Source organism: Dipodomys spectabilis, unplaced genomic scaffold (genome assembly GCF_019054845.1).
Source record: "Dipodomys spectabilis isolate Male_0828 unplaced genomic scaffold, ASM1905484v1 ptg000628l, whole genome shotgun sequence".
NCBI classification, from domain to species: Eukaryota; Metazoa; Chordata; class Mammalia; order Rodentia; family Heteromyidae; genus Dipodomys; species Dipodomys spectabilis.
The window spans coordinates 1,207,404-1,233,531 of record NW_024871305.1 but is presented as its reverse complement, the minus strand read 5'-3'; the positions used below and the strand labels follow the sequence as shown (position 1 = coordinate 1,233,531).

Below are 26,128 nucleotides of genomic sequence, written 5' to 3'. Positions count from 1 at the left end.
CTCTAGACTCAGGTGATGTTGACATACTTGACCTTTGACATTCGCCATCCCCCGTCAGTCCAGTGGCAGGAGTGCGCTCCAGCACGTGGATGTTGAAGGGTGGGGACAGAGGGTGGCTGAGTCTCCCGTCGCCCCAGGCCCTCGGACAGAGGCCTGCCCTCACTGACAATCTAGCGTCTTCATTCCCAGACTACCTGCAAAATCCAGTGATCAGACCTCAAAGACGAGAGGTAGAACCCATGATCTAAACAGGCGTGAGCGTCGCATACTGAAAGCTAACCAGCTCCCCACAGGCTAAAACCTGTGCACGGCATCTTCTCATCCAGAGTTCTACATATAATGATTTCCTCTCGCGCAGTTATCCTGCCCAACAGGATGGTCGCCTGCAAATATTTTTTGCCCATAGCCTGTGTGTTGAGACTGTGCCAGAAATTCTGTGCATCCGTGACATTAAGAGAGAGAGAGAGGCAAAATCCACGGCAAACATCCACACAGGGCCAAAGCCTACAATAACCATTGGGAGTATTAATGGCGTTTGATGGAGAGATGATTAAAGAGGACAGATTTATCATCTTCACACTCCTTGCTGAAGTGACACAGCCGTCGGGGCGTCGGAAGGAAGAACGCAACAATGAGAAAATAGAGAAGATGCCCAGTCAGAAGTGTGTGGAGGCTCCTGGCAGCCCATGACCTTGAGGATGACCTGTTCACTGCAATCCTCCGCTTCTGCCTCTTTGAAGTCAGCGTAAGAAGGGTGACCCCACACTCGGGTGCGGTTGCATGGAGAGAGTGGGGTTTCCTTCCACTCGTGGCCTTCACAAGATTTTTTCAGTGGTTTTAGGGTTATTGTCAAGGGCGTGTACGGAGGGGTTACGGTGAGTTCATTTCTTGTTGAACTTGTCAACCCCTCCTCATTTTTCTCCCACTTTCTCCCCAATCCGCCCCCCAGATGTACAGATCATTTCCAACATCTTGTCTTGTGAGTATCACTGTTGTTCTGGTCCCCCTTTGTCCTTCATCTCGCCATTCTGTCGCTCCCCTTCCCTTCCCTAATTCAGATAAACATATATACAATACCCAAGGTACCAAAATCAAATACAGTGACACCAGGGGCTATACCATAGGGGGAAGAACACACGAAAGAAACAAAAAATCACATAGTGTACATTAAAAACAACAAAGAAAGACCTCGTGTCCATATCTTGGGGTTCATTTCGCTTATCATCATCTTATATGGTCATAGGTACATAGCTATTGAGCTATTCTGCTCATCTGCTAAGATGATCCTAGATGTATACTAATTATTGCCTTCACAAGATTTCTTCAGGAAAACATGAGGTTGGTAGGGATGGACGGGGAAGGGGTGCGACTTGGCTGCACCATGTCTGCCTAGCGAGCTCAAAGCCTGGGCTTCGAGCCTCAGCACGGATAAGTAAAGACACGAATAGAAAGAGAATGGGAGAGAGCCCACCACCAGAACCCCGTGTGCAGCTTAGCCAGTTGGCGGATTGCTGGTCGGGATGTGTGGGGATCCTCACGGGAGGTCATGGATAAGGTGTGGACCGTGAGCTCATGGTAGCCACTCTGCGGCAGGTCATCTGGGCCAGGCCCCACACCTGTCATCCTAGCTGCTCAGGAGGCTGAGATCTGAGGATCGCAGTTCAAGGCCAGCTGGAGTGGAAAGGTCTGTGAGATTCTGATCGCTCATAAACTACTCAGAAAAAGCTAGACATGGTGCTGCGGCTCAAGTGGTAGAGTGCTAGCCTGGATCGCAAAAAGGCTCAGGGACAGCATCCGGGCCCTGAGCTCAAGCCCCAGGACCCGCCAAGAGCAATTTTTACAGTACTTTTTTCAGTGGAGCCTGGGTGTGGAAGGGTTAGGAGCAGGGGCTGTGTGGTTGGTGTCTGCCTCCGTCTTCTCTCTCGGTGGGGCGGATGGAGCTGGATCCCGCAGCAGTACCCACGCTCTGTAGTCCAGGAGCGGGCTGGAGAACAATGAGGCGCATCTGTGTTCTGTCATGATCATGGAGCGCTCGCACAGAGTCCCTGAACCAGGCCCTCATCTCTCCCAACCCCACCCATCCCCCCAAATTACCTGGTTCCATGCTCACATCCAGAGTGAGCATTATGAGGGCATTCGCCCACTTTCCTCTCTGTTTGTCCATCCTGCATGTCTTTTCTCCAATAGAACTCAAACGAGGTAAGTAGACAGACAGATGATGACAGACAGATAGAGATGGGGGGGAGGGAGAGGAAGATGGAGAGGGAGGAGGGGCGGATGAATCATAGTTAATAGAGCATGATTCGTTTGGTGAAAATCAGACACTGTGCTTCCGAGTGACCACCGAGGAGCCGATCTGGCTCAGAGGAGCCACACGAGTTCCCCTCAGGCAAACGGGGCTGGGGTGGAGACCCAACCGCACGGGTGGAAGCAGCCCACACGCCGGAGGCTCTGCGGCTCCTCCCCGGCAGGGCCGAGCACCTCGTTTATGTCCAGAGCACTGATCACAGCCAGGAAGAGACTGGGGGGCTGGCGCAGAGGGAGGACCGGGAGGCCGGACACGGAGGCAGGAGACAGTGAGGCCCGGAGCTCTAGACCAGGCAGATAACACGGAAGAGCCTGGTCATGCACTGGCCCAGCCGCCTCCTTCCCACATGGGATAAATGTTGCGTGGCTACTCGGATCCTTTCCCAGCTGCCCCGGCTGTGGGTCCGTGCTGTGAGGGGGAGGGGTGTGGGGAGCCCCTGAGCGTGGGGCAACCGTGATTCCACTCTGCAAACGCCAGTGATGAATGCCACGGACACACTCGGAATCAAAAGCGCATCTGACACATAGGGCTAAGAGGAGTGCAGCGTGGGGCCCTGTGGCTGGTGTGGCTCCGTCCGGCTGCAGCACAGGCATCCCCGCCCGGGGCCTCTGCGTCCTCTTCTGAAATGGGACAGAGGAGCAGTTGAGACTGAGGTGACAGTAGCTCTGGTCCAATGCCAAAATTTGGGATTCTTGGCGAGGTGGATAAACCCAGAGATCCCCTGGGCCTGCTTTAACCCCATGAGCTGCTCACCCTCGGCCTGCTTTAACCCCATGAGCTGCTCACCCTTGGCCTGCTTTAACCCCATGAGCTGCTCACCCTCAGCCTGCTTTAACCCCATGAGCTGCTCACCCTTGGCCTGCTTTAACCCCATGAGCTGCTCGGAGCTGGCAATCGGGTGACTCAGCCCGGAGACCCCTCCACACGGGGCTCAGAGGCCCCGGCCGGCGCCCTCCCTCCTGGATCACACATCACCATGGAGACGCTGGGACTGGAGAGAGACACCCAGCTCTGTCCCGGACGACTTTTCCATCGCGAGTTTTCTTTTCCATTTTCTTTAACAGACTCGTCAAGTCAGGTGTAGGATGGAAGCCTGTGTTTCCTCGGGCTGGACGTAACAAGCGACAGGCTTTCGAAAGGGTCCACGAGGCAGTTAGAGAAGACCTAAGGACTCTCTGCCTTCCGGGAGCAGAGACATGTGCATGCTGGCGTGCTTGGTCCTCCCCCAAAACAGGCGAGGAAGACGCAGGGCCGCCAGAGGCGCAGCCGGTGACATCGCTGGGTAATCTCATTCAGCGACGGAAAGGAGCAGATATCAGAAGAGACATCTCTGTTATTTTGTCAAACGCTATTCGGCAAGAAATAAAAATTTCCACCTGTGTGTGTGACCTTCAGGGACTGATTGGAAGATCATCCGGCTTTTCCTAAACAGCTGAATTATTTAGTGAGATTGAGCTGTCAGAGGCTTTAAACAGAGACCCCAACAGCAGCCTCTGGGCCGCGCCGCCGCTGCGGGGCCTCCTCCGTCCGACTCGTTCATCTCCATGGACCAAAGCTCAGAAAACACTGTCGCCTTCCAGGCCGAATGCAACACGGAATTTATCCGAAGCTAGGCAGTGGGTGGAGCTGGGCCAGGAACCCCGGCTGTGTGGACGCTGTACCCCTTCTTTGAGAGGGGGGGTCTGGGAGCCCCTTCCCTGCCTGTGGAGGAGAGGGGGGGATAGAAGTGGAGTAAGGAGCCAGCTCGGCGCATTGCAGCAGTGGCACAGAGTCAGTAGAATGTTCTAGAGAGACTTCATTTACACATTCCCTGCCCGAACAGAGTGAAATCACAATTTCTCGCTCTCAGGGAGAGGTGACGGGTTTCTAAGCACCTCAGGGTCCCCAAAGGACCAAAACCAGAATCGAGGAAGGCGGCAGCGGGTCCTGGCACACCGCCACGGGAGAGGCCTTGCTTTGGGAACCCGTAGCACCTCCCATGGCGACAGACTACAGCAACCGCGGCGTGGAGGAGCCGGGTGGCCCAGTTACCACGGCGATGGTCAGGCAAAGAAGATGGTGGCGATGGTGATAGTGGTAAAGATGCCAGCGACAGCAGCGACGCTCCCACCACGAAGAAGGTGCTTTGTGCTGGTGATGGTGGAGATGCTGGCGCTCTGCAGCTCCACGGGCATTCTGCAGCTCGCAGTCCCAGATGAATGAACAGACAGGTGCACGCACGGCCCTGGCACCGCCAGCGGCAACAGTGGCTATTGACAAGGAGCAACAAGATTCCCGAGAAGAAAGGAAGAGCATCCAGTGCGTGGACCCCAGGGAACAGAGGCGATGGACAGCTCAAATAGTGCAAGTCTTTAGACAGAGCAAGTCAAGGGGCTGGGAAGGTGGCTCGGTGGCAGAGCGCTGGCCTTGCATGCATGAGGCCCTGGGTTCGATTCCTCAGCACCACATACACAGAAAAAGCCAGAAGTGGCACTGTAGCTCAAGTGGTAGAGCACTCTCCCCCTGAACTAAAGAGCTCAGGACAGCACCTAGGTCCAGAGTTCAAGACCGACAACCAACAAAAAAAGAAAAAGAAAAAGAACAAGGCAAAGCCCAACAAAATTAGCACCAAGAAATGGGTAGTGGGGGTGGGGGGAGAGGAGAAGGATGGACCATAGAGGGGGAAGGGAAGGGAATGAGATCAAGAATTTGCTGTGTTTCAGAAATTTAAAAAGTAAGGGGAGCACAGTGGGCCAAGGGGGAGGGAGGGAGGGAAGGAGGGAGGGAAAGAGGGAGGGAGGAAGGAAGGAAGGAAGGAAGGAAGGAAGGAAGGAAGGAAGGAAGGAAGGAAGGAAGGAAGGAAGGAAGGAAGGGGGGTTTCGGGAGTGGTGGGGAGATGGGTGTCTCAGGGAATGGCTTTGGAACGGTGACCCTGGCGACTCCACCTGGCTGAGGTGACAGCGAGTCCCCGGAGGGGTCGGAGTTGAAGGTCACAGGAGGCCGTGGGCGGTGCTCACTGGGACTGCAGGTGCACGCACGGCCCCGGCACCGCCAGCGGCAGCAGTGGCTATTGACAAGGAGCAGCAAGATTCCGAGAAGGAAGGAAGAGCATCCAGTGCGTGGACCCCGGTCTCCCCCCGCTGGCTGAGGCAGGGGCCTCCCCGGCTTCTCGTCCCCAGGAAGCCTGGGCGGGAAGTGGATGGATGCCCGCCACCCAGCTCTGAGCCCCTCCACCCCAAATGTGCTCTCTGCATGACCAGCTCTGCTCCCCAAATTCGGCCATGTGGTGTGCCACGATGCATGGCGGAAAGCACCAGTGAACTGCGTGGGCTCTCGGACCGGACAAGTGACACTCGACGGGCCCCTGGGAGCTTTCCTCTGCACATCCGAGGGATGGCTTGGATAGGGAGGGACTTCCCACCTGAAAGGTCTTCTGGAAGAATCTATGTCGATGGTGGTCATCACCAAGACTGTGTGCACTTTATAGACAAACACGACTGGGTGGAGGAAAACACTTGCAAATCGGCTTCTCTGTCGGCTTCGGTAAAGAGAGCTCACAAGCTGAGGCCCAGTGGTCCAGCCTGCAGGTGCAGCCTCGTCCTGTGAAGCCCAGTGTCTGTCCAGACGGCTGCGCCCCGCCCTGCCCCCAACCAGCTCCACCTTCCTTGGGTCCAGGAGGGGCCCGAAGAGCCGCATCTCCCACAGACTCTGGGGGGAGGTTGAGGCTGGGACCCGGGACCGCCACTGAGAGCCCCAGGGTCGGGGAAGTCTTCACGATAAATCTATTGATCATTTCTCTTCCTTCAGGTTCTGTTTTCTGCTTATGTTCAGGGTTCGTTTTTAATGTTCTGTTCTGTGTGAGCCGGACACAACTCTGGGAATCTTGCTCTTCCGTCAGATCTTGGCTCACATGTCAGGCTGACATGTGCCAAATTGAAGCTCACCCACCCAGCCAGCCCCAATGTGACATCTCCCAGGCCTGAGTGAATGGCAGGGGACACATTCCACGCTGAGTCCCTAAAAATAGGACCTTTCCTAAGACAGGAAACAGAAACGTTATTAGAAATATTTCCTTAGAAATTAATGTTTGTAACCAGCCTTGTGACAGTCACTAGCATATCAACAAATCACAAAAGATTGTGTTGGTGGTTTTCTTATGCGTATGATTTAGCTGCCCGTAATGAGTTTCACGAAACTCTACTCCTACGTAAGATGACTCATTCCTTCATTCATCCCTTGTTCTTTTCTAGGAAGTGTCTATCGATTATCCACTTGGGGGCTAGCTCTGTACAAATGTGGACGGCATGCACTTGGGAAGGAAGGACTTTATCGTGAGTTTAGTTGGCGATGAGTCGTTTAAGGGCATGGACCTGTAAGGTTTTTCTTCCATGTGATACCTCAGTCAGTCAGAGACTTTGTGTTGAATTGTGTGTGTGTGTGTGTGTGTGTGTGTGTGTGTGTGTGTGTGTGTGGTTTTGTTTGGGCTGATATGTATTTCCTACCCACTGATCCTGATAAAGAAGTAATAGATAGTAAACAGTTTGGTTGAGTTCCTGTGAACTCAGTTTAAAGAAGCTTATGGATAAATAGGAAAAAAGTAAAAATCTAAACCTATTTGTGCAGCTCGGTGTGATGGGGAAATTGAGTTGTCTGAGATGCATAGAGGTCTTCTTCCTAGACGGCTCCCCGCCTCACTGGGCACCGGGAGCTGCGCTTACGCGCGGTCACCTTGCAGAGTTGGTATCAGTTCTCTCTCCTTTGGCTGCAGCAGGGCCAAGATTCCACCCAGCTGAGATGCAGACCTGATAGGGCCTAAGTCCAAGTAGGCACGGAAAAAATCCAGCCAACCTCCGTCCTACCTCTGCATCCTTAGTAACATCACAGTGACAGTTTGATTTACCTTTTTCATTCAAAAAATACCTCTTAAGTACTATACTGGGTGTCACCCCTAACCCGACTGTCTCTGTGTCTTCTAATCTGTCCTTTGAGCCTTCCTGCACCATTTATTTAATGTATCATACACATATCCCAGACTCCTGCACAGTCCCTATAATTACAATCTTTAATGACTACATAATGGTCCATCAAGTTAGCTGAGCCTAATTTATTTGTCTATTTTCCTATGGTTAAACATCGAGGCCATTGATTTTCTTCAGCCATATTTTAGCCATAGAAATCATGTTTTAGGAATCCATATGTAGATGCTGAGTATGTCCTATTGATTCTTTCAAACGCCTTCATCTACTTAATTTTCCCAAGTTACCCATGAGCTAGGAGCCATTATCATCGTACTTTGTAGTGTAAGAGTGGACCCTGTGAGAGTTCACGGGGGTCACAGAGCAGGAGGTAACAGGCTTGAGACAGGAGCACAGGTCCCTCCAGAGCCTGTACACAGTGAGAGCACAGGTCAGCCCAGGGGACGCATGCATGCGTGCACACACGCGGCCCAGGACCAGGGGCGTGGCCCCAGCTCAGAGGGTCACAGCGGCCCTCTGTGCCTTTCCCGGATAGACAAAAGACAAACCTTTCCTAAGAACCTACATCAAGGAGAGCCGCTGTCAGCCCCTAGAAGCCACAGGTGGGGGAGAGAGCCCTTAAACCCTCATGCCATTTAGTGCATCCATTATGGAAACCAATATGGAGACTCCTCAAAAAAAAAAAAAAAAAACCCAAGACTAGAACCGCCACATGATGCAGCCATGCCACGCATGAATCCAAAGAAAACTCTTTGGATATGCAATATACACGAATAAAAATCTGGATGGACAACTCCATAGGCCGTGCCGGGTTTGGGGCACAGTGCAGGCCCCTACATGGCTCCTGTCCTCAGTGAGGCTTGCTGGTCACCGAGGAGCTGAGCCAGGATGGCTTCCCGCCTCACCCAGCTCCCTTCCTTTCTCTGCACTCGCTGAAAGAAATCGCTAATTGAATTTCACTTTCCACAGCTCTGGGAGATGACAGGCTAGTGCTCCCAATTAATTCCTTAGATGGTGAGATGCCAGGCATGTTGCATTCTGTGAAGACACCAGGGATGAGGCTGTCACACACACACACACACACACACACACACACACACACACACCCTTTCTAGTCTGAGCTAGGCTGTGTTCCAGAACTGGCCTTGGCTTGGGAGAGACTGGGAAGGCCACGCCCACTAAGCCCTAACAGGGAAGACTATGTCCCGGGCGCCATGTGCCAGGCATTGTGTGTCTCCTGCTGGTGACCACCCAGCCACAGGCTGGTGACACATTCCCAGCTCTGGAGACACTGGCAGACACACAGAGGCATCAATCAGGACACGGCAGCTTCCACCTCTCAGACGCTCAGGGCCAAGCTCATGGCGACAGAGAAGGCATGGACAGGTGAGCTACAGGCCGAGCACAGGACTCCGAGGGTCACCATGGTGCTCATCTCTGGGCGGTGGGGGATGACTGGGAACGAAAGCCCTGAACACAAGCCCCAGCCCTGCCACCTCCCCACGGGAACCTTGGTCTGCGGTGTGGGGCTGTGTCTGACCAGACACCACGGGGTCCACTTTCGGACTAAATAGATCGCGTGGCTCTCGGAGAGCAGCGGTAGTTCTAGACACTGTGCCATTGTTAGCTGTGTTTTGCTTTTATTTTTTTTGATCAGCTCTTGCTTCAGGTCAACCTTGGCCCTTGATTTACCCACCTATGCCTCCTGAGTCGCTAGTATTACAGACATGTGTGACTATGTGTGCCTGGCTTAGTGGTTGAGATGGGTGGGGGGAGGGGTCTCACTAACTTTTTTGCCTGTGTGGTCCCTGCCAGCGGCCATCACCCCAGAGGGAAGCAAGACCCAGAGCACAGGAAACGTTGGTTTTCAGCAGGTGGCAGGTGTGAGAACTCTCCTGTGACAGGAGGGGTAATGCAGGCCAGGCCTGGGGCAGCTCTGAGCTCTCAGCCCACCAGAGGTTGAAGCTTCCTGGGTCCACCACCAGGGGGCGCGCTCTCTTCCACCCCCACTCTCCACCCCACCCCCCACCCCCCCATTCGGGCAGGGCCTGGATTAGCTCCACCCTAACATCTCTCTCTCCTCTTGTACCTGACTCCCAGTTCTTTGGGCTTTCTTGTTATTCTGTTTATTTAATATTTGTTACTTCAATCATTTTGATCATCAGACCATGTCAGACCTACGGTTATAATTCAAGCATAGAAATGAACATGATTTGCATTTCTTTTATGGCTAGGGAGGTTGAGCATTTCTTCATGTGTCTATTGGCCATCCTTCTTTCCTCTTCAGAGAAGTTTCTCTTTAAGTCTTTAGCCCACTTGTTTATGGGGCAGTTGTTTCTTTGAAGATTTGTTGTTGGGGGAATTTAATTTTTTGAGTTCCAGGTATATTTTAGATATGAGACCCTTGTCTGTTGTATGACTAGTGAAGATCTTCTCCCAATCCGTGGGCTTTCTATTAATCTTGCTAGCTATGTCCTTTGCCATGCAGAAGCTCTGCAATTTCATGCAATCCCATTTGTCCACCTTTCTTTGATTTGTTGTGTTTCTGGGTCTCTATTAAGAAAATTTTGGCCTGTGCCAAGGAGTCCTAGGGTTTCTCCTATTCCATCCTGTAATGCTTTCAGAGTTCGGTTTTGACTGAGGTCTTTGATCCATTTGGAGTTGATTCTGGTGCAGGGTGATATATAAGGATCTAGCTTTAGTTTTCTGCAAGTAGTTAACCAATTTTGCCAGCACCATTTACTGAAGAGGCTGTTTTTCTTCCATTCTATTTTTTTAGCTCCCTTATCGAAAATTAGATGGCTATAGGTCCGTAGGTTCATTTCTGGGTTTTCAATTCTATTCCATTGGTCCTGATGTCTGTTCTTGTGCTAGTACCAAGATACCAACTCACCCCAGTTAGAATGGCTATAGTCAAGAACTCTAACAACAATAGATGCTGGAGGGGATGTGGACAGAAAGGAACCTTACTGCATTGTTGGTGGGAGTGTAAACTTGTTCAACCACTTTGGAAAGCAGTATGGAGGTTCCTCAAAAGACTCCACATAGAGCTCCCCTATGACCCAGCAATCCGACTTTTGGGCATTTACCCAAATGATCACAAACAAGGCCACACTAAAGCTACCAGCACGACTATGTTTATTGCAGCATTATTTACCATAGCTAAGATATGGAACCAACCCAGATGCCCCTCAGTAGATGAATGGATCAAGAAAATGTGGTATATATACACAATGGAATTCTATGCCTCCATCAGAAAGAATGATATTGCCCCATTTGTTAGGAAATGGAAAGACTTGGAAAAAATTATAGTAAGTAAAGTAAGCCAGGCCCAAAGAAAGATAGGTCCCATGGTTTCCGTTATTTGCAATAACTAGTATATGTCTAAGTCAAGCAGAAAAGGTCAGATAAGTTGATGTTAGGGAAATGAACCCTAAGATATGTATTCAAATGTTTTTTTTTCTTTCAGGTGATTGTTTTAACACATTTATAAGATTATTTCTTTGTTGCTTTGTATGTCCCTCCCCCACAGTAGAACCCCTGCTTTCACTGTATTTGATGTTGGTATAATTTGTGGAGGGGGAGGGGAAAAACAAATCGTTTAAATAGGGATACAGGTGGACCCATTGCAACAATGAGATGTACAAGTTGTTATGTCGAAAAAGAATTTTACAACTTTGGTGGGGGGGAGGGTTGGGTGGGGGGGCAAGGGGAGGCTGGGAAGGGATGGGAAGGGGAAACAAAGGAGGAGTCTACAATGCTTGCTAAGAAATATACTCATTATCTTGCCCATGTAATTGTAACCCCTCTGTACAGTACTTTCACAATTAAAAAAAAAGAAAGAAATGAACCTGAACCTTCCAATCCCCCCCTTCTCACCTTCCAACCAACATCTCCACGCCCTCGCCATTCACCATGTGCGTGCACTCCTCCATAGACAATTTCTTTGTTTTTAATATATAGACATTCACATCCCCAGACAGGGCTTGCTGTGCTTTGATTTGATTACAAAACTACGGAGTTATAGAATGCAGTTTATCTTAGAGCTCTGCTCCCCTACTCTACCCAACCCTCTCCTCCCCCGGAAAAAAAAATGTGACCGTCTTTCCATGACGATACATATTCTCATTATTTTTTAATGGAGGTTGCAGTCTTGTGATTTATCTACCTATTTCCCATTCTCAGACGTCTCCTGGGATGGTTTGCAAATGTGAACAATCCAACACCAACCTCCTTTGTGCACGGTCGTTCTGTCCTGGTGCTTTTCAGTGTTGTAGGATAAATTCCAGACACTCGGCCTCCCTGACCTGAGGCCCCAGTATATGGTGTCTCTGTCTGAGACCCGGCTGCATTGCTGTAACATCGCAGCGAGGAGGAGCGTCCCTGGGGAACGGCCCTGGGGAACGGCCTCTGGACCCCGCTGAGGGACGGGACATGTCCAGGAAAGCAGCATCTAGGCACCATTCTCGTGGACTCACTCCTGCCCCCCGACATCTCAGCTCTCAATCCCAGTGTGAATAGTTGCTTTCCCCTCGTTGCTAGCCTCCATGCCACACTGGGAGACCTCATAGAAGGTGTAAGAGCAACTTTTCATTCTTACCATTCTTGTCAATACAGCACAATTATGCATGAGGTTCTCATTTCACAGGTTTAGGATAAGAGGGGAAAGTATTTCATCTTAGCGAAAAACAGCTCCGAATATCCACTGGCACTCTGCCCAATAATATTTTGTTCTGGTGGGGGGAGATCGCTGGTAACATGCCACCTCCTTGACTACCTAGCTTATGAGTAAAGAGCCTTTCTTCGTGGCGTCCCTCCAGTGGAGGAGAGGCCGGAGCCCGTGCGATTAAATTATCAGGCAGAAACACATGACTATAAATAATTGAGTGTCTCGTGGTTCTGTGCCTTCCCCTCACCCTCCAGAATGAGTATTTCCTTTATTTCGAATGTTTGTTTACTTTTCTCCGCTAACTTTAATTAATTTTGCCTTTGGCTCATAAACAGGTGAAAAGTGAAAACTTTTTTATTTGCATATATCTCGAAGCAAGCTAACTAATTAAACTTTGTAATTTGTTTCCACCGGGCTGAACCAGAGCCATAGGAAAATGGCGGACAGAGTTACAGACACTGGGTTGCTTTCCCAACCGCAGAGCAGAGTCCCAGGGGCGTGGGGATGGATTTGTGTCGACACCGTGCTACGATCTTCTTCACCTCGTGGGGCAGTTGAGCGAATGGGTCATAGGTTCAGAGGAATGAGGAAGGATCTAGAAGTTGCAGACATTCCCCCAGAAAGCATCGGGTAGATTGAGGTGGAAAGGGTGTGGGAGCTTTGCCGCTCTGGATACCAGCTGGTAAAAAAAAGAGACAGGTCCACAAAGTCTTAAGGATCTTAAAAAATAGGAGGACCCTTTAAAAAGAAAAGAAAAGCAATAGTAGAAAGCCGAGTACTTAGAGCCTTACGTTGCCAGCATGGCTCCTTATCTGAGACTGGCCTCCGGCCCCGCCCCTTCTCTGTGCTGATTAGTTGGGAATGGGGCTTGCTTTTTGGCCCAGCCTGTGCCTCGATCATGATCCTCACATCTGATGCCTCCCACCATGGCTAGGATGCCACCGCACCCAGCTTTTGGGTGAGAAAAGGAGGGGAGGGGGCTCTCGCAAATTGTCTTGGCCCAGGACGAGCTGGGGGCTCCTGCGGGGCCGGGATGACTGGCGGGAGCCACCACGCCCATCTGCAGCAGCTCCTGTGAAGTACTCAGTTCATTGGCACCCCTTTTCAGGAGAGGGGGTGACAGATGAGACGCTTGATCCGTTCATAGGGTGGGGATTTTCACAAGGGCTTCAATAAAGGCTCAAGTCGAGGGCAGCTGAGCTTTCACTTGGTGAGAGCAACTCATAGAACAAAGAAGTGTGGGGCGCTGGTGGCTGGCCGCTTGGGGAACTCCTTGGGCTGCCGGTTGGCACAGGGGGAACTCGCCAAGGGGGACCCGGTGTCTGTGTGTGGCGTGGGTGCCTGTCTGTGGGGGAGGACGAGGCTGGAAGTGAATCTGCCTCTGCTGCCCGCTCTCCACTGCCCACTGGGCCTTCCGAAGGCCCATCCCCAGGCCTCTGGGCCCAGGAAGCAGCTAACAAACTCCCCCTGTTGGCATCGTGAATGTGACTTTGCCACCATTTTGTGCACCTGCCACCATGACTGCTCAGCCTCTCTCCTCCTGGGCAGCCTCCAGTCTGTCTCCTCCCCTGGGCTACTCCAAATAAGAAATGGCCAGAACTGCAGCCCTGCCACGTGGAGCAGAATCCAGGGGCAGATGGACCATCCCGGCCCTTCCTTCTGTGCGAAAGCCTTTCCTCTGAGCGAGGAATCCCAGGAAAACATTCTGATTGAGGCCCCCGATCTCCTCCCACCCCTGAAGCATGTTTGCTCTTCAACATTTTGTGGTTCAAAGAGGAGAGGAAAATACCCTGGGCCCATTTTTCTTTCTTTAAGGACTGGAAAGCAATGAGGAAAAAGCTTGCCTTGTCCATGTTTTTATAGATATATAAAGCATGTGTCCTTGTGACAGAGATATTTCTTGCTCTCTAAATCCAGCAGGCCCCTGATAGAGCTTAAGCGGAAGATGTCATCCATTCGTCTTCCTGAGCCACTTTTGAAAAGATAACATAGCTTCCACGGGAGCGAAAACCCTGAGATTTAGGGGCCGGCCCTCACGTGCACGTGTGTCATTAGCTGTCCCAAGAGCAGAATGTATGGCCCTGCAGAGTGAAGCCCCGAGCTGGCCTTACAGATGCCAACACGTGCCCCGGGTCCACACACCTGTGTGCACCTGTGTTTGGGTTCATCTTCCCCCTGCTGCCTGCCCCACCCACAATCTTGGCTGTAGAAGGGCCTGCACAGAGCCTGAGACCTCGGCTAGACCTGATCTCAGCCTGCCCCCCAGACAACAAAAGGGTAATAGGAAGTTACCCCAGCGTCCTGAGCTGCGGGGCTTGTGGCTGAGCTGTGCCAGCAGCAGAGAATGCTTTCCCATCACAGAGCACGAGAATGTGATCTTTGGCACAAAAGGAACGTTTAGATAACTGGTCTCAAGAGGAGGAGAGCATCCCGAATTCCCCAGCTATGCTCTGAACGTTGACTCAGGGGTCTTTGAAAACAGAAGGCAAAGGGAGGTGGGCTAGAGAGACATGCAGAAGGGGCAGTGGAGGGAAAAGCAATGAATATAGTGCAGAGAACAAAGCAGCACCAAGCCGAGTGCAGTGGCTCAGCGCCAAGCCGAGTGCAGTGGCTCACGCCTGTAACCTCAGCTGCTCCAGAGGCAGAGACTGGGTAGAACACAGTGGGGGCCAGTCCAGGCACACGTTAGTGAGGACCACCCCCCTCCCCCCGCTTCCCATCTCAACCAATAAGCCAGGCACACATAGTCACACATGTCTGTAATACTAGCAACTCAGGAGGTATAGGTGGGTAAATCAAAGGCCACGGTTGACCTGAAGCAAAATCTGATCAAAAAAATAAAAGCAAGCCGGGCACTTGTGGCTCACGCCTGTCATCCTAGCTACTCAGGAGGCTGAGATCTGAGGATCTCGGTTCAAAGCCAGCCCGGGCAGGAAAGTCCGTGAGACTCTTATCTCCAATAAACTACCAGAAAACTGGAAGTGGCGCTGTGGCTCAAATGGTAGAGCGCTCGCCTTGAGCTGAAGAGATGAGGGACAGCATCCAAGCCCATAGTTCAAGCCCCATGACCGACAAAAAATAAAAAAAAAAAATAAATAATAAAAGCAAAAAGAGTTGGAAGTATAGCTCAAGTAGCAGCATGCCTGTCGAGGCCCCTGTTGGCCTTGGGTCTTGGGGAGCAATGCTGTTTGTCCCTGGCCAGCTTGTTTCCAAGAGAATGTGCCAGTCTGGGAAAACAGTTCCTTTAGAGGCAGGGAAGTGACTTGAAAACCATCCGTGAGATGAGAATATTACATGTACACCAGGGGCCAGACACCATGAAAACTCTTCCAAGTTTCCTTCGTTAACCCGCTCTGAATGAGCACCTACTATGTGCGGGAGCCTGTCCCAGCCGGTGAGGATGCAGAACAGATCAGACTTGCACTGGACAGTCCTGCGGGGCTCAGTTCTCCCTGAGGGACAGCCAGGTGGAAGGGAAGGGTTCGTGCAGAGCTCAGAAGTGACATTCGGGGTGGAGAGCAACAGATCGTGGCAAGTGAAGAGTAACTTCCTCTCCCACCCAACCTGGGTGGCCAAACAGAAGGAGCGCCATTCAGAGCCCTCCTTCCGAGTCCTCCCTCCAGCATGGTTAATTTCAGATGGCTATGACACCCTTAAAACTCCTTCAGTGAATTGTCTTCTTCCTAAAAGATCCATTCCCTTAGACTCCTTTAATTCAGTGTTATTTTATAAATGCGTTCACTGCTAGCATGCATCACAGGCCGGCAACAGCTTGCAATATCACCATGTTCCCCGATATGTATTTACTCATCAAGTCGGTGAACACGTTAGAAAAGTTAGCAACATTGCAGCTCTTGCTACCACGCCACCATGTCGCCTCCAAGCTGCAGAAGTTCAGCTCGATTGCGCCTGGCTCCTGTCCCGGGAGCAGACTGCCCCGAGCCTCAAAGAAGACCACGCCTGCGACCTGGGCCAGTCACTCACCGAACAGGTGCAGCCTGGGAATCCTCCATCAGGGACCCGCGAAGGGGAGAGGCCCTCAGCAGACAGCCTGCGGAGACAGTTGATGAATAGTTCATGAGCCTGCCGCCAAAATGCGATTGGCAGTACCTAAGGAGCATGCGCTGTGCCGAGGCAGAGGGGAGCCTGAGCCCCGAACCCCTCGCTGGGGCTGGCCTGGGCCTGGCCGTGTCCAGGGCGTGATGTCATCCCACAGTGAGTGACATCTGCTCCCCGCCCCTCCCACAGCAGCTGGGGAATCCAGCGGCCCCAGGACGCCGGGCGGACGGCAAGGAGCTGGCCCTGGCCAGCACACACCTTTGGTGCGAAGCCTCTGACCTCCAGGGTCGCTTTGCTACCTGCCTCCATCTAGAGCAGCAGAGCTGGTGCTCATGAACACCTTTGCATTAGCTTTGCCCTTAAAATGGGCAGGAGTGACAAGGAGGAGAGACCCCCAGCTCCCCACTGTTCTAGGGGGCAAATGAACAAGTAGCCCAAGTCAAGAGGCTGGTTCCTCATCCTGTGTCCTCGTCCGCCTCCAGCATCACCAGAGGTGGTGCTAGGACAGCAATGACTACAAAGTCCCCGGCCTTTGGCATTGTCACAGTGACTATTTTTTACCCCATATGCACTCAGCCAACATTTACTAAGCTCCTACTGCATACAGAGCGCAGTGCTGGTGACTTTGAAGTGTTTTCACGGGTGGTGGGATGTGTGGGACCATCCCTGACCTCTATCCACCAGATGTCAACATCACGTCTCCTACCCACAACCTGGAAATGTCCGCGGACATCACCACAGGTCCTCTGGTAGGGGCGGGGGAGAGAGAGACAAACATAACCTCTAGTGGAAAGCCACCATCTGAGGAGGACTGAGCTGGCCTTAAAAAAAAAGACCAAAAAAAAAATCCCTTCACTTGGGTTAAACAAGAAAAAAATATGCCCACACTCATACACTAGTGCTTTGTTGTTTCTGTGATTATAAGGGAATTGCATTTTCACATTTGAGAATTGTAGCTACTCTCTGCTAATCCAATATGAAGACTCTTTTTCTCATTAGTTTGGAATATCAGGGGCAGGCTTTCCATTTAAAATTGTTTTACAGTTTGTGCTTTAAAGGTCTTTTAGGCAAGATGAGTTAATTCAGCATTAGGCATCCTGGGTCTCTCGAAAAATGCTGAGACAAAAAGACTAAACAGGATTGTTTCAACAGGTTTGAGAGAGAAAAAAATACATACATACATACATATATATATATACCTGAAAGTTCTAGATGAAAGAAAGAAATTTCCATAAAGCAAATCGCAACAGGAAAGATGCCGCTGCACCATTTGTTACTTAATATCTCAAGACCAGTGATTTTTCTCCCTATAACCTGGCTCCACCACTGCCTAATTACACAACAGCTCACCGGAAAAAGTAGGACAAGAGCTTCGTGAAGCCAGAGCGCCAGCAGCGGAGGGCCTGAAATAATCATAAGGTATTTCTGTCGCCACCATCTCTTTATCCACACGAAAATAAGCCACCTTTGGAAGCAGATGGGAAACAGCCATTGCGCAACTTGTCATCATTTATTACATATTTGACTGCCAATTTGTCTTTAAAATTTAAAAAAACCCAACTAGCTCCAAGGAGGGAGAGCGGATGCAGGAGGCAAAGTCTATTACATTTCAAATCAAACCTCTGTGATAGCCACGGCCGCACAGAGACACTTAGGGCTGCGGTTGAACAACGAAGTTAGCAACCACCTCAAAACTGAAGGTGTTCTTGCTCACAAGGAGAGCTCTTAGGCTCCTGTTGGACGCTGCCTTCGTTCAAAGCTAGATCAAGAGTACAGACTTTCTAGAAATAAGTTAGGTTTACTTAATTCTAGAAATACAAGTGAAGACACAACTCTACGAGGCCTGGGAATCTCCCAGCGGCCAGCCTGTTGCCTGCTTTGATAATAGAGCCGTCATTGATCCCAGCAGGAAGCTGTTTCCCCTTTTCTATATCCATTGCTTTTTGTTTTGCTTCACCTCTTAAATCTGCCAGATTATTTAAGATGGAAAAGTTCCCCCAGGTTCTATTGTGAATTCTACATACCATCAGCTCCTGGAGGTTAATGACTCATTTACTTACACATCTTTGCTGGTTATCGAATGCTGTACAACACACCTTGCCAAAAACCCATGGCTCTGAGCAACCTCCTTGCGCTGCTGGGCTTGGTGGAGGATGCCCGTGGGCCACTCTCAGCTAGAGCTCGCCTGAGGCCGGAGGCTCTGTGAGCTGATCCCACACACGGACAATGGCTGGTCTTAAGTCAGCCAGGAGACCTGGGTCCTCATGCCCCAGTCTCTTGGCCCAGCAGATGGAGGCTGGATTCCAAGAAGGCCAGCTCCATGTTATCTAGGTCTCCCTGGGTCCCACTAAGCTACAGGAATTGCGTGCACAGCCACACACTCCTTGTAGATTGATAACGCTAGAGCGTGGCTGTGACAATGTGGGGTTTTTCCAGAACCATGAGTGGAGCACTCTTACCACATCCCCAGACACAGAACTTCTAGCCCTGGACACAGATGAGTAGAAACCAGCTGGAATATTCGAGCATGCTAAAGACTTGACTGAATGACTCCGATGTTGTCTAAATCAGTACCACCTAGTTCCAGACGAAAGCAACCCGATTTACTCTCTTGCTTAATACTGAGAATATGATATGGGCTGGGGGTAGTAGTCGCATGCCGGTAATCCAAGCTACTCAGGAGATAAAGACAGGAAGATTGCAGTTCAAGACCAGCCTCCGCCAAAGAGTTGGTGAGATCTTACCAGGCAGAGTCGCCGGCGTGGCAAACTCTCCGGCTGATCCTTTGGAAGCAGAGGACTCTACATCCCTGCAGCCTGAACAGTGCTCTCGGGAAATTGAGCCTCAGATTATTCCTCCTGTCTGGACATTCTGAGACGTGAGAGGCAGCCCGCCATTCCTACCCCCTTACCCCAGGAGTGAGGAGCTGAGGAACGAAGCACAGGTAGTGAGCTGTGTGGTGCAGAGGTCACCTTCTTCTCTGAAGCTCACACCTTGGGAGATTCGGCCACAGCCATGTGGCTTGGGTGGACCGGCTCCCTCTTTTCGCTGTTGGGTGTTTTATGATCATGTGCCATTCGGCAATGCCGCTGTCTCAGCGCAGACTTGCTGTGGTCTTGCGCTGCCCCCCAGGGAATGTAACATGGCCTTTGTCACCAAATGCAGTGGTTTTGCATCTTGATGAGTGAAAAAGCAAAACAAGAGCTAAGATTTATTAGCAGCCATAGGTGAGGAGAGCACGGGAGATGGTTCTGGAACAATTTTCCTCCTGGAATGAAGGGAGTGTGCAGTGATTTTATTCAGGGAGGCCGTCCACATTCCTATGGGAAGGTGCTTTGTGGGGGAGGGAGGGCTGTACTTCAACATGTGCACTACTGCGCATGCTCAGTTTAAATCAATTCAAGAAGGAAAGATGGCCATGTGAGAATACTTCTGGCCATGCTTCGAGTCTCTTCCCAAAAAGATTTTACCTGCAGCCGAAGGATAGGACACTTTGAAGGTGTGTTGATATAGGAGTTTGCCCCTGACATCGCTCCCCTGACATCTAGAAGCACTCAGAGCTGCAAGGCATGCTGGGAGGGGAGGGGAGCAGGATCTGTCAGAGGTCAGGCCGAGGGCTTGGGCAGGGCCGGGACCTGGACACCTGCCCATGTGTGGCCTGCTGAACTTGACCTGGAAGTGGTGGTGACCTCTGGGCCTGAGGAACATCAGAGAGCCCAAGCGTGGTGGCGAGGTGCATCCGAAGGTGAACATGCTTCCTGTAGAGAAGGACCGAGGCTCTGGCCAGGGTGGATGGATGCAGAACCCCAGGTCATTACAGGCTCATGAGTCAACTTGGTCCACACCAAAGTAGCCAAAACCAGGGGCCCCACACCACGCTCCTAGACATGTGTTCATAGCCAGGCACTCCAAGAGCTGAAAGCCAGGGCTGCGTGGCTCATCTCCCAGCGGTGTTGTTAAGATGCAGTCTAGGAAACGCTGCAGGCTCTGCTCTTGGACCAACACTGCATACGTGCCTCGGCCCTGCTGGGGTCCTGTGGACGGCTCGCTTGGAACTCTTCTGACTCAGCGCAGCCATGGTCAACTCGGAGCAGATGAAAAGCTCTGTGGTCTATCAGACATTGATAGGCACAGAACCAAGTTCTGGAAAGAGATCACCCCATTAAAGCCTCCCAGGGATGGCACCGGGGTGCTCTGAGGATCTCCTCACGGTGAGCAGGGAGCCTGGGGCTTGGCAGAGGTTCTGATCCAGGGCGCACCGACGCTGGACCCCAGGGTCATTTTCTCATTTGCACACTCTGGACTGCGCACCATCCCCACAGGCCTGGGATCCACACAGAAATACTCCAGTGACACTTGATCTGGGCGGGCAGAGGCAGGGCTGGAGACAAGGCTGGCCCGTTCCCTGACTGGCCATTCATGTCACAGTGTTTTCTGTGTGTCGTGGAGCCAGTCGAGAACCTTTGTGGGGGGGAATGTCGACTGTGAAAAACCCAACCCTCCGTGAACCTCCTGAGTCACAGCGGCTCCCACGCTCCTGGTCCTGAGACTCCTCCATCTCCTTCTCCAATCATTTTCATGTATATGTCAGTCGAGAGTCAGAATGACTTCATTTTTAGACTACTTCTTCTTGTCCAGCTATGACTTCAATTAAAGACGGAGTAAGTAAGGCCCAAATTCAATCAATTAAGCATTCATTAGATGCTAGCTGGGTACAGGCAGGGTGTCCAGTGTACTTAACCTGAGACTTTGGGGCCGCGTTGGTAGGGTCAGGGCCTCCTTCCCTGCCTTCAGCCGTTCCGAGCTCACTTAGCATGTCCCTGGGTGCCGTCCGGGGCCTAGGATCTGCCTCTGATTCCAAGGAAAGACCTGATGGTCTTTCAAATGGAGGAGAACGTGATTCCAACAGTGGTGGAGAAATAATCTTACTCTTCAGCAATGTTATTAGACAAAGGAAGTCTGAGGAAGGGACGGAGCTAGACGAACTCTACCACTCCCTTAAACTGCTGGAAACTGTTCTCACCTGCCTTGGTCTCTTGGTTAGTTAACTGATGGCAATGATGAATTATGGCCAGCCAGGCCTCGCTTCTCTCGGTAGCTGAGATGCCTAGGCAAGCCACGCTCTGCGACTCCATCACCTTCTTTCATTGCACTTGGTGTGTGTGATTATTTTTACCTCTCTTTTGTGTGTGTGCCACTCCTGAGACCTGAACTCAGGGCCTGGCTGATGTCCCTGAGCTTTTGTTGTTTGTTTGTTTTTTTGCTTAAGGCTTGTGTTCTACTACTTGAGTCACAGCTCCACTTCCATCTTTTTGATGGATAACAAGAGATAAGAGTCTCCTGGACTTTCACAGCCCAGGCTGGCTGTGAATCTCGATCCTCAGATCTCAGCCTCCTGAGTAGCTAGGATTGCAGGCATGAGCTTCCGGCACCAGGATTTATTTTTGCCTCCTTGTATGTTTGGCCTCCCAAGTAAGACCCAGGACACAGGGGATGAGCTCTTTTTGCCTCTGTTTCCCTGACTTGTGGCCCAGGCACATGCAACAGACATTCTTTTGTTCATTTTTAATGTTTGGGGCTCTGACATAATTTTATTCATATATGTTAACTGGATTTTCGCCTCTGTGCACCACGTACTTCCCTAAGAGCTCTGAAAGCGACGGCCATCCCAGTAAGCCATAGCCACCAAGGAAGGGAAGCCTGGGAGAACAAATGCCACATCAGCGGAAGGAAAAATTAAGCTGTCATCCCGCCAAACAGCGCCGATTTCTTTTCTTTATTTCAGGTCTTTTAATGTGATAGAGTGAGGAAGGAAAGCCAGCTCGGAGCCGAGCCTGGCCCACGCTCGCTGGTTGTGATTTGGAACGTGACTGGCAGGTCTCTCCGTGGCTGTGGTGGTCTGACCATCCCGGGCCCATGGTAACCAGCCCCGCCCTTCCCTCCTGTCTCCACAGGGACCACGGTGATAAGGATGACAGCCTTCGACGCCGACGACCCCGCCACCGACAATGCCCTCCTGCGCTACAACATCCGCCAGCAGACGCCTGACAAGCCGTCGCCCAACATGTTCTACATCGATCCCGAGAAGGGAGACATCGTCACGGTCGTGTCCCCTGCGCTGCTGGACCGGGAGGTGAGCTCATGAAAATGCAGCGAGGTTCCAGGCCGAGGGACCGCGTGGGAGTCAAGGGCGCAGAAACTAGATGTTTGCACCCAGCTGGCCGGATGGGGAAACCTGTAGCGGGAAGTGGGACGCCATGGGACCCGCCGATCTCAGTGGCCAGGTGGATGTGTGTGCAATCCCCACCCGGTGCCTCTGTGTCTGCTCCAGACACAATTAAGTCCTTGGGCTCTGGACTCTGCAGATGAGGAGAGACTGGGGAGAGAAGGGGAGAGGAGAGGAGAGGGAGGGAGGGGAAAGAAGAAGCTGCATGGGTGCGGACTCGGGTGACCGTGCCACACTTCCTGGGCACCGCTTCCTGTGTTCCCTTGGGCCTTCTCTCCTCCTCCACCTTGGGCCCTGTCCACACCGCGTCCATCTCCCAGACCCTGTGTCTGTCACAAGCAGGCCGTCTCTGGACCTCCGTCGGTCCGTCCACACCTCGGCTTTTCCCAGTGATTGGAGGTTTTCAGAGATCACAGCCATCACAGAAAGACTCAAAGTTCAGAGGTGTTTTGTTTCTTTGCCCTCGATTTCCAAGTTTTCTGGAGATCAGAGACGTGGGGAGCCGTAGGACTCCCTTCTCCATGCACCCTGGGCCTCATGAGACAGTCGGGTGTTGAATTTGGTCCAGCCACACACTTCATCATGACCCTGCTGAGTTCAAATCAACCCTTAGCTCCCCATCGGTACTTAAGTGGGGAACCCCATTATCCAGAACCCACCTTGAGAGCTCCAGACACTCTTCACCCTCCACCCACCCCAGGTCTGCTCCTTGCCAGACTTCCCAGGTCCTGAGGTCCTGCCCAGGCTCGGCCCTGGGGGTGCCCAGGCGCCCCCCACAAGCCCTCTGGCTCCATGGAGACCGCCTTGCCTCCTCCATGGCTCGCTTCAATGCCTTTGGCGGAAGCCAGTCCTCAGTCCAGAACATTCTCCTGCCCTCCACTTGTCCATGCTGGTCATCCACCCAGGGTGTGGGGTAGATCAGCCCCTCTGAGTTGTGCAGTCTTGTTTGTGATTTTGCCATCACAGCTTCTCTTTGTTCTAAAGGGAAGTCTTTTATAAGTCTATATCCAAGCCAAAGTCATCATGTAGAATGTCGTTCGTGTTTTAAAGTTTATTTGGGGGACAAGTGTATTTCTAGCTTACTTCCTTCTGTCTGGTTGGGATGGGGGTGTGGTGATGAGAGTTGAGTTACGCGCTTCTAACCGCAGTACATAAGCAGCCCCCCAAACAAGAGAAGTGCATTTAATGGCAATGGGAAAATCAATGACAATGAATGACGAGCATCGCTTTTCCGAGAGGGTTTCCAGAGTTCAGCGTCGGTGCGGCAGCACTGCCTATTCTGTGGGAGAGAGGGGCCCAGATTCAGAGCGTGCACCAGGGAGGCCCCAGCGCCCGGTCGTTAAAGGGACAGAAGGACGGGTTACATGTCTGTCCCGTGTGTCCATGTCACACATCCACGGCATCCCCGCAGCTTACAACGTCTTCATCTCCAGGAGGCTCCTCCCAGGGTGGCAGGTCCCTTCGAGGATGTGGGATTATCTGCCATTTTGTTTCTGAGAGCCGATGGGAAGGCATGCTGTCCTAGGTGTGCTTTGAAAACCTAGGCTGGCTGGGGGGTACAGCCTAGAGCTGTGAGCCATTCCTTTTCAAGAAGGCATTTTGCATAGGGCTCTGTGGGCATCGATGTGAGTCACGCTGTGGGGGGGGGGGGGGGGGTAGTGGGGCTTGAACTCGCAGCCTAGATGCTCTCCCTTAGCTTTTTCACTCAAGGCTGGGGCTCTACTGCTTGAACCTCTGTGTCTGGCTTTTAGTGGTTCACTGGTGATCAGACTTTCTTGTCTGGGCTGTGATCCTCAGATCTCAGCCTTCTGAGCAGCCGGGGAGACAGGTGTGGGCCGCCAGTGCCTGGCTTCGAGCTTGAGTTTGAGTCTGGCTGCTCTCCAGTGGCGCGGTGTGCGTTGGCGGCACTGTGCAGACAGGCCACGCCCCCTTGGGAGTGGCCAGGCTGTGCCAAGGGTTCCAGGTCCTTCACCCCACCGGAGCGAGGGGGCAGCCCCGCAGGCCCGCTGGTCCCTGCGCTTGGCTGACAGGATGTGGGGTTTTCACGCCGATGTTCCATGCGGTGGCCTCTCCTCTCATCGTCATCTCCCGGGGAGGATGCTGGCAGGAAGCACTGGCAAAGGGGAAAGACGGAGGTGACATAGACATGACATAGAAGTCCCAGGAGGCATGGGCGCGGAGCAAGCCCTCGGTACCTGCCCAGCTGCCATCCCTGTCTTTCACGGTTCACTTGGACAGAAGGTCGGCAAGGAGGACCAAGGCCTGGTCACTCTCTCTTCTCTGTGTCCACACACTCCCCAGGACACCTCTCCTGGGGCACGCAGAGGCGGGTGCCGGCATCCAACCTGCTCCTGTCCCTGCTCCAAGGCTCAGGGCGAAAGGGATGCTGTCTGCCCGTCCTCTGGCATGTTCCCGGCCTCTGCACCCGACGGTGCTTGGGAGTGGTTGAGTGTGGGCTGAAAGGAAGGACATGAGAGAGAAGCAGATCCGTGCTAAGACTGCTAAGCTACAAGATCGACAGTCATGGCGGCCGATGGCCCTTTCACACCGGAAGCTCAGTATTGATAATTACCACCTTTCACTTGGAAGCTTGCCTCCCTGTCTAGTCCTAGCTTGACTAGGTACTTTCTTTGAAATCCTCATATACCATACACTCCATGAAGAGGAGACCTTGGATCTTGGTTCCTTGTACATATTTTTCTATTGCCAAACACGTAAGAGTTTTTAGATGAATGGATGGATGGGAGGGAGGGATGATGGACAGATGGATGGATAGACAGATAGATGACCTATGTTCCTTCCATTTGTATTATCTCAGAACAACTACCACGGTTATATAGACAGAGTATTATTATTTTAGGTGCCAGCTTAAATCTACCCTTGTAAAATCATCCAATCATCTGATTTCTCCACTTCATGTCCACCCGACTGAGAGCGGCTCTGGGCTCTAAGAAAGGGGATGTTGACCCATGTGGTAAACGGGAATCCCATGCTGGAGCCTTTTGCTGAAGTGGTCGGGGAATTGATGGGATAAAAGAAGGGTCATACATCCCACTCCATGAGATTGGGTTCATAGGGCTCTGTTTTATTCTCTTTCTATAGCTACACTTAGCCACTCTATTCTAGAGACTCCATCCATGTTTTTAAACTATGTCTGGCTGCACTACAAAATAAAATCAGATAAAGGTTTCTAATGTTTGATAAATGGCTTATTTAGTTGATCATATTGGCTGCCAGACTGAAAATCACCAGCAGAAATCTTCCAACTTTTCTGAACATAACTACAATTTGCAGCTCTTCAGGGCAGCTGATGGTCAGGGGATGGCTGAGGGGAGGGGGGAAGAGGAGTTTGTTTGTTATTAGTTTTTTGTGAGTTTTTTTTTTTCCCAAATGGAAACCATTTCCAAAAGAGTCCCTTAAAAACCAATCTTGGCATATTCCTTGTAAAAATATCATTAGTCTTTTGATGATGTGTGAGTTGAGTATGCCTTTGTTTGAATTTGCTTTACCTTATTGCATATTATCTTCCAGATAATCCAGGCAACCCATAAAAATGTGCAAACAGAAAAAAAAACAGCACTAGGACCAGGAAAGTCATTTGTTTTTATATATTTTCAGCTAGTAGGAGATTTTTCCAGAACGTTTCTCTTTTTTTAGCCAAATGTGAAAATTAAGAGGATTTTCGTCCTTCCGTGTTAAATGTCACATATGAATTTATTTTTAGCCTTATGTTCATTTATTTGCTGCAAGGTATTAGGAGTCTTCGAGCATGTCAAAGAAGAAAGCAGAATGTTCAGGGAACAGCTCCCACAAAGCAGCCGAGGAACAGGCCTGCATAGTTACACGTTCTAGGAGAACTGTGTTTGCACAAAGCAACCTACATTCAAACATCGCCACATGGGTCGCATCTC

At 51.4% G+C, this 26,128-nt stretch overlaps 1 protein-coding gene across 1 annotated transcript in view; it reads left to right on the top strand.

Moving 5' to 3' along the window:
• Positions 1-26,128, top strand: part of Cdh13 (cadherin 13) — a 726,505-nt gene that overhangs the window by 562,984 nt on the left and 137,393 nt on the right. Inside the window, exon 7 of the mRNA XM_042671463.1 lies at positions 21,946-22,124. Within this exon, the coding sequence (XP_042527397.1) occupies positions 21,946-22,124 (179 nt within the window). The remainder of the gene's footprint in view (positions 1-21,945; positions 22,125-26,128) is intronic.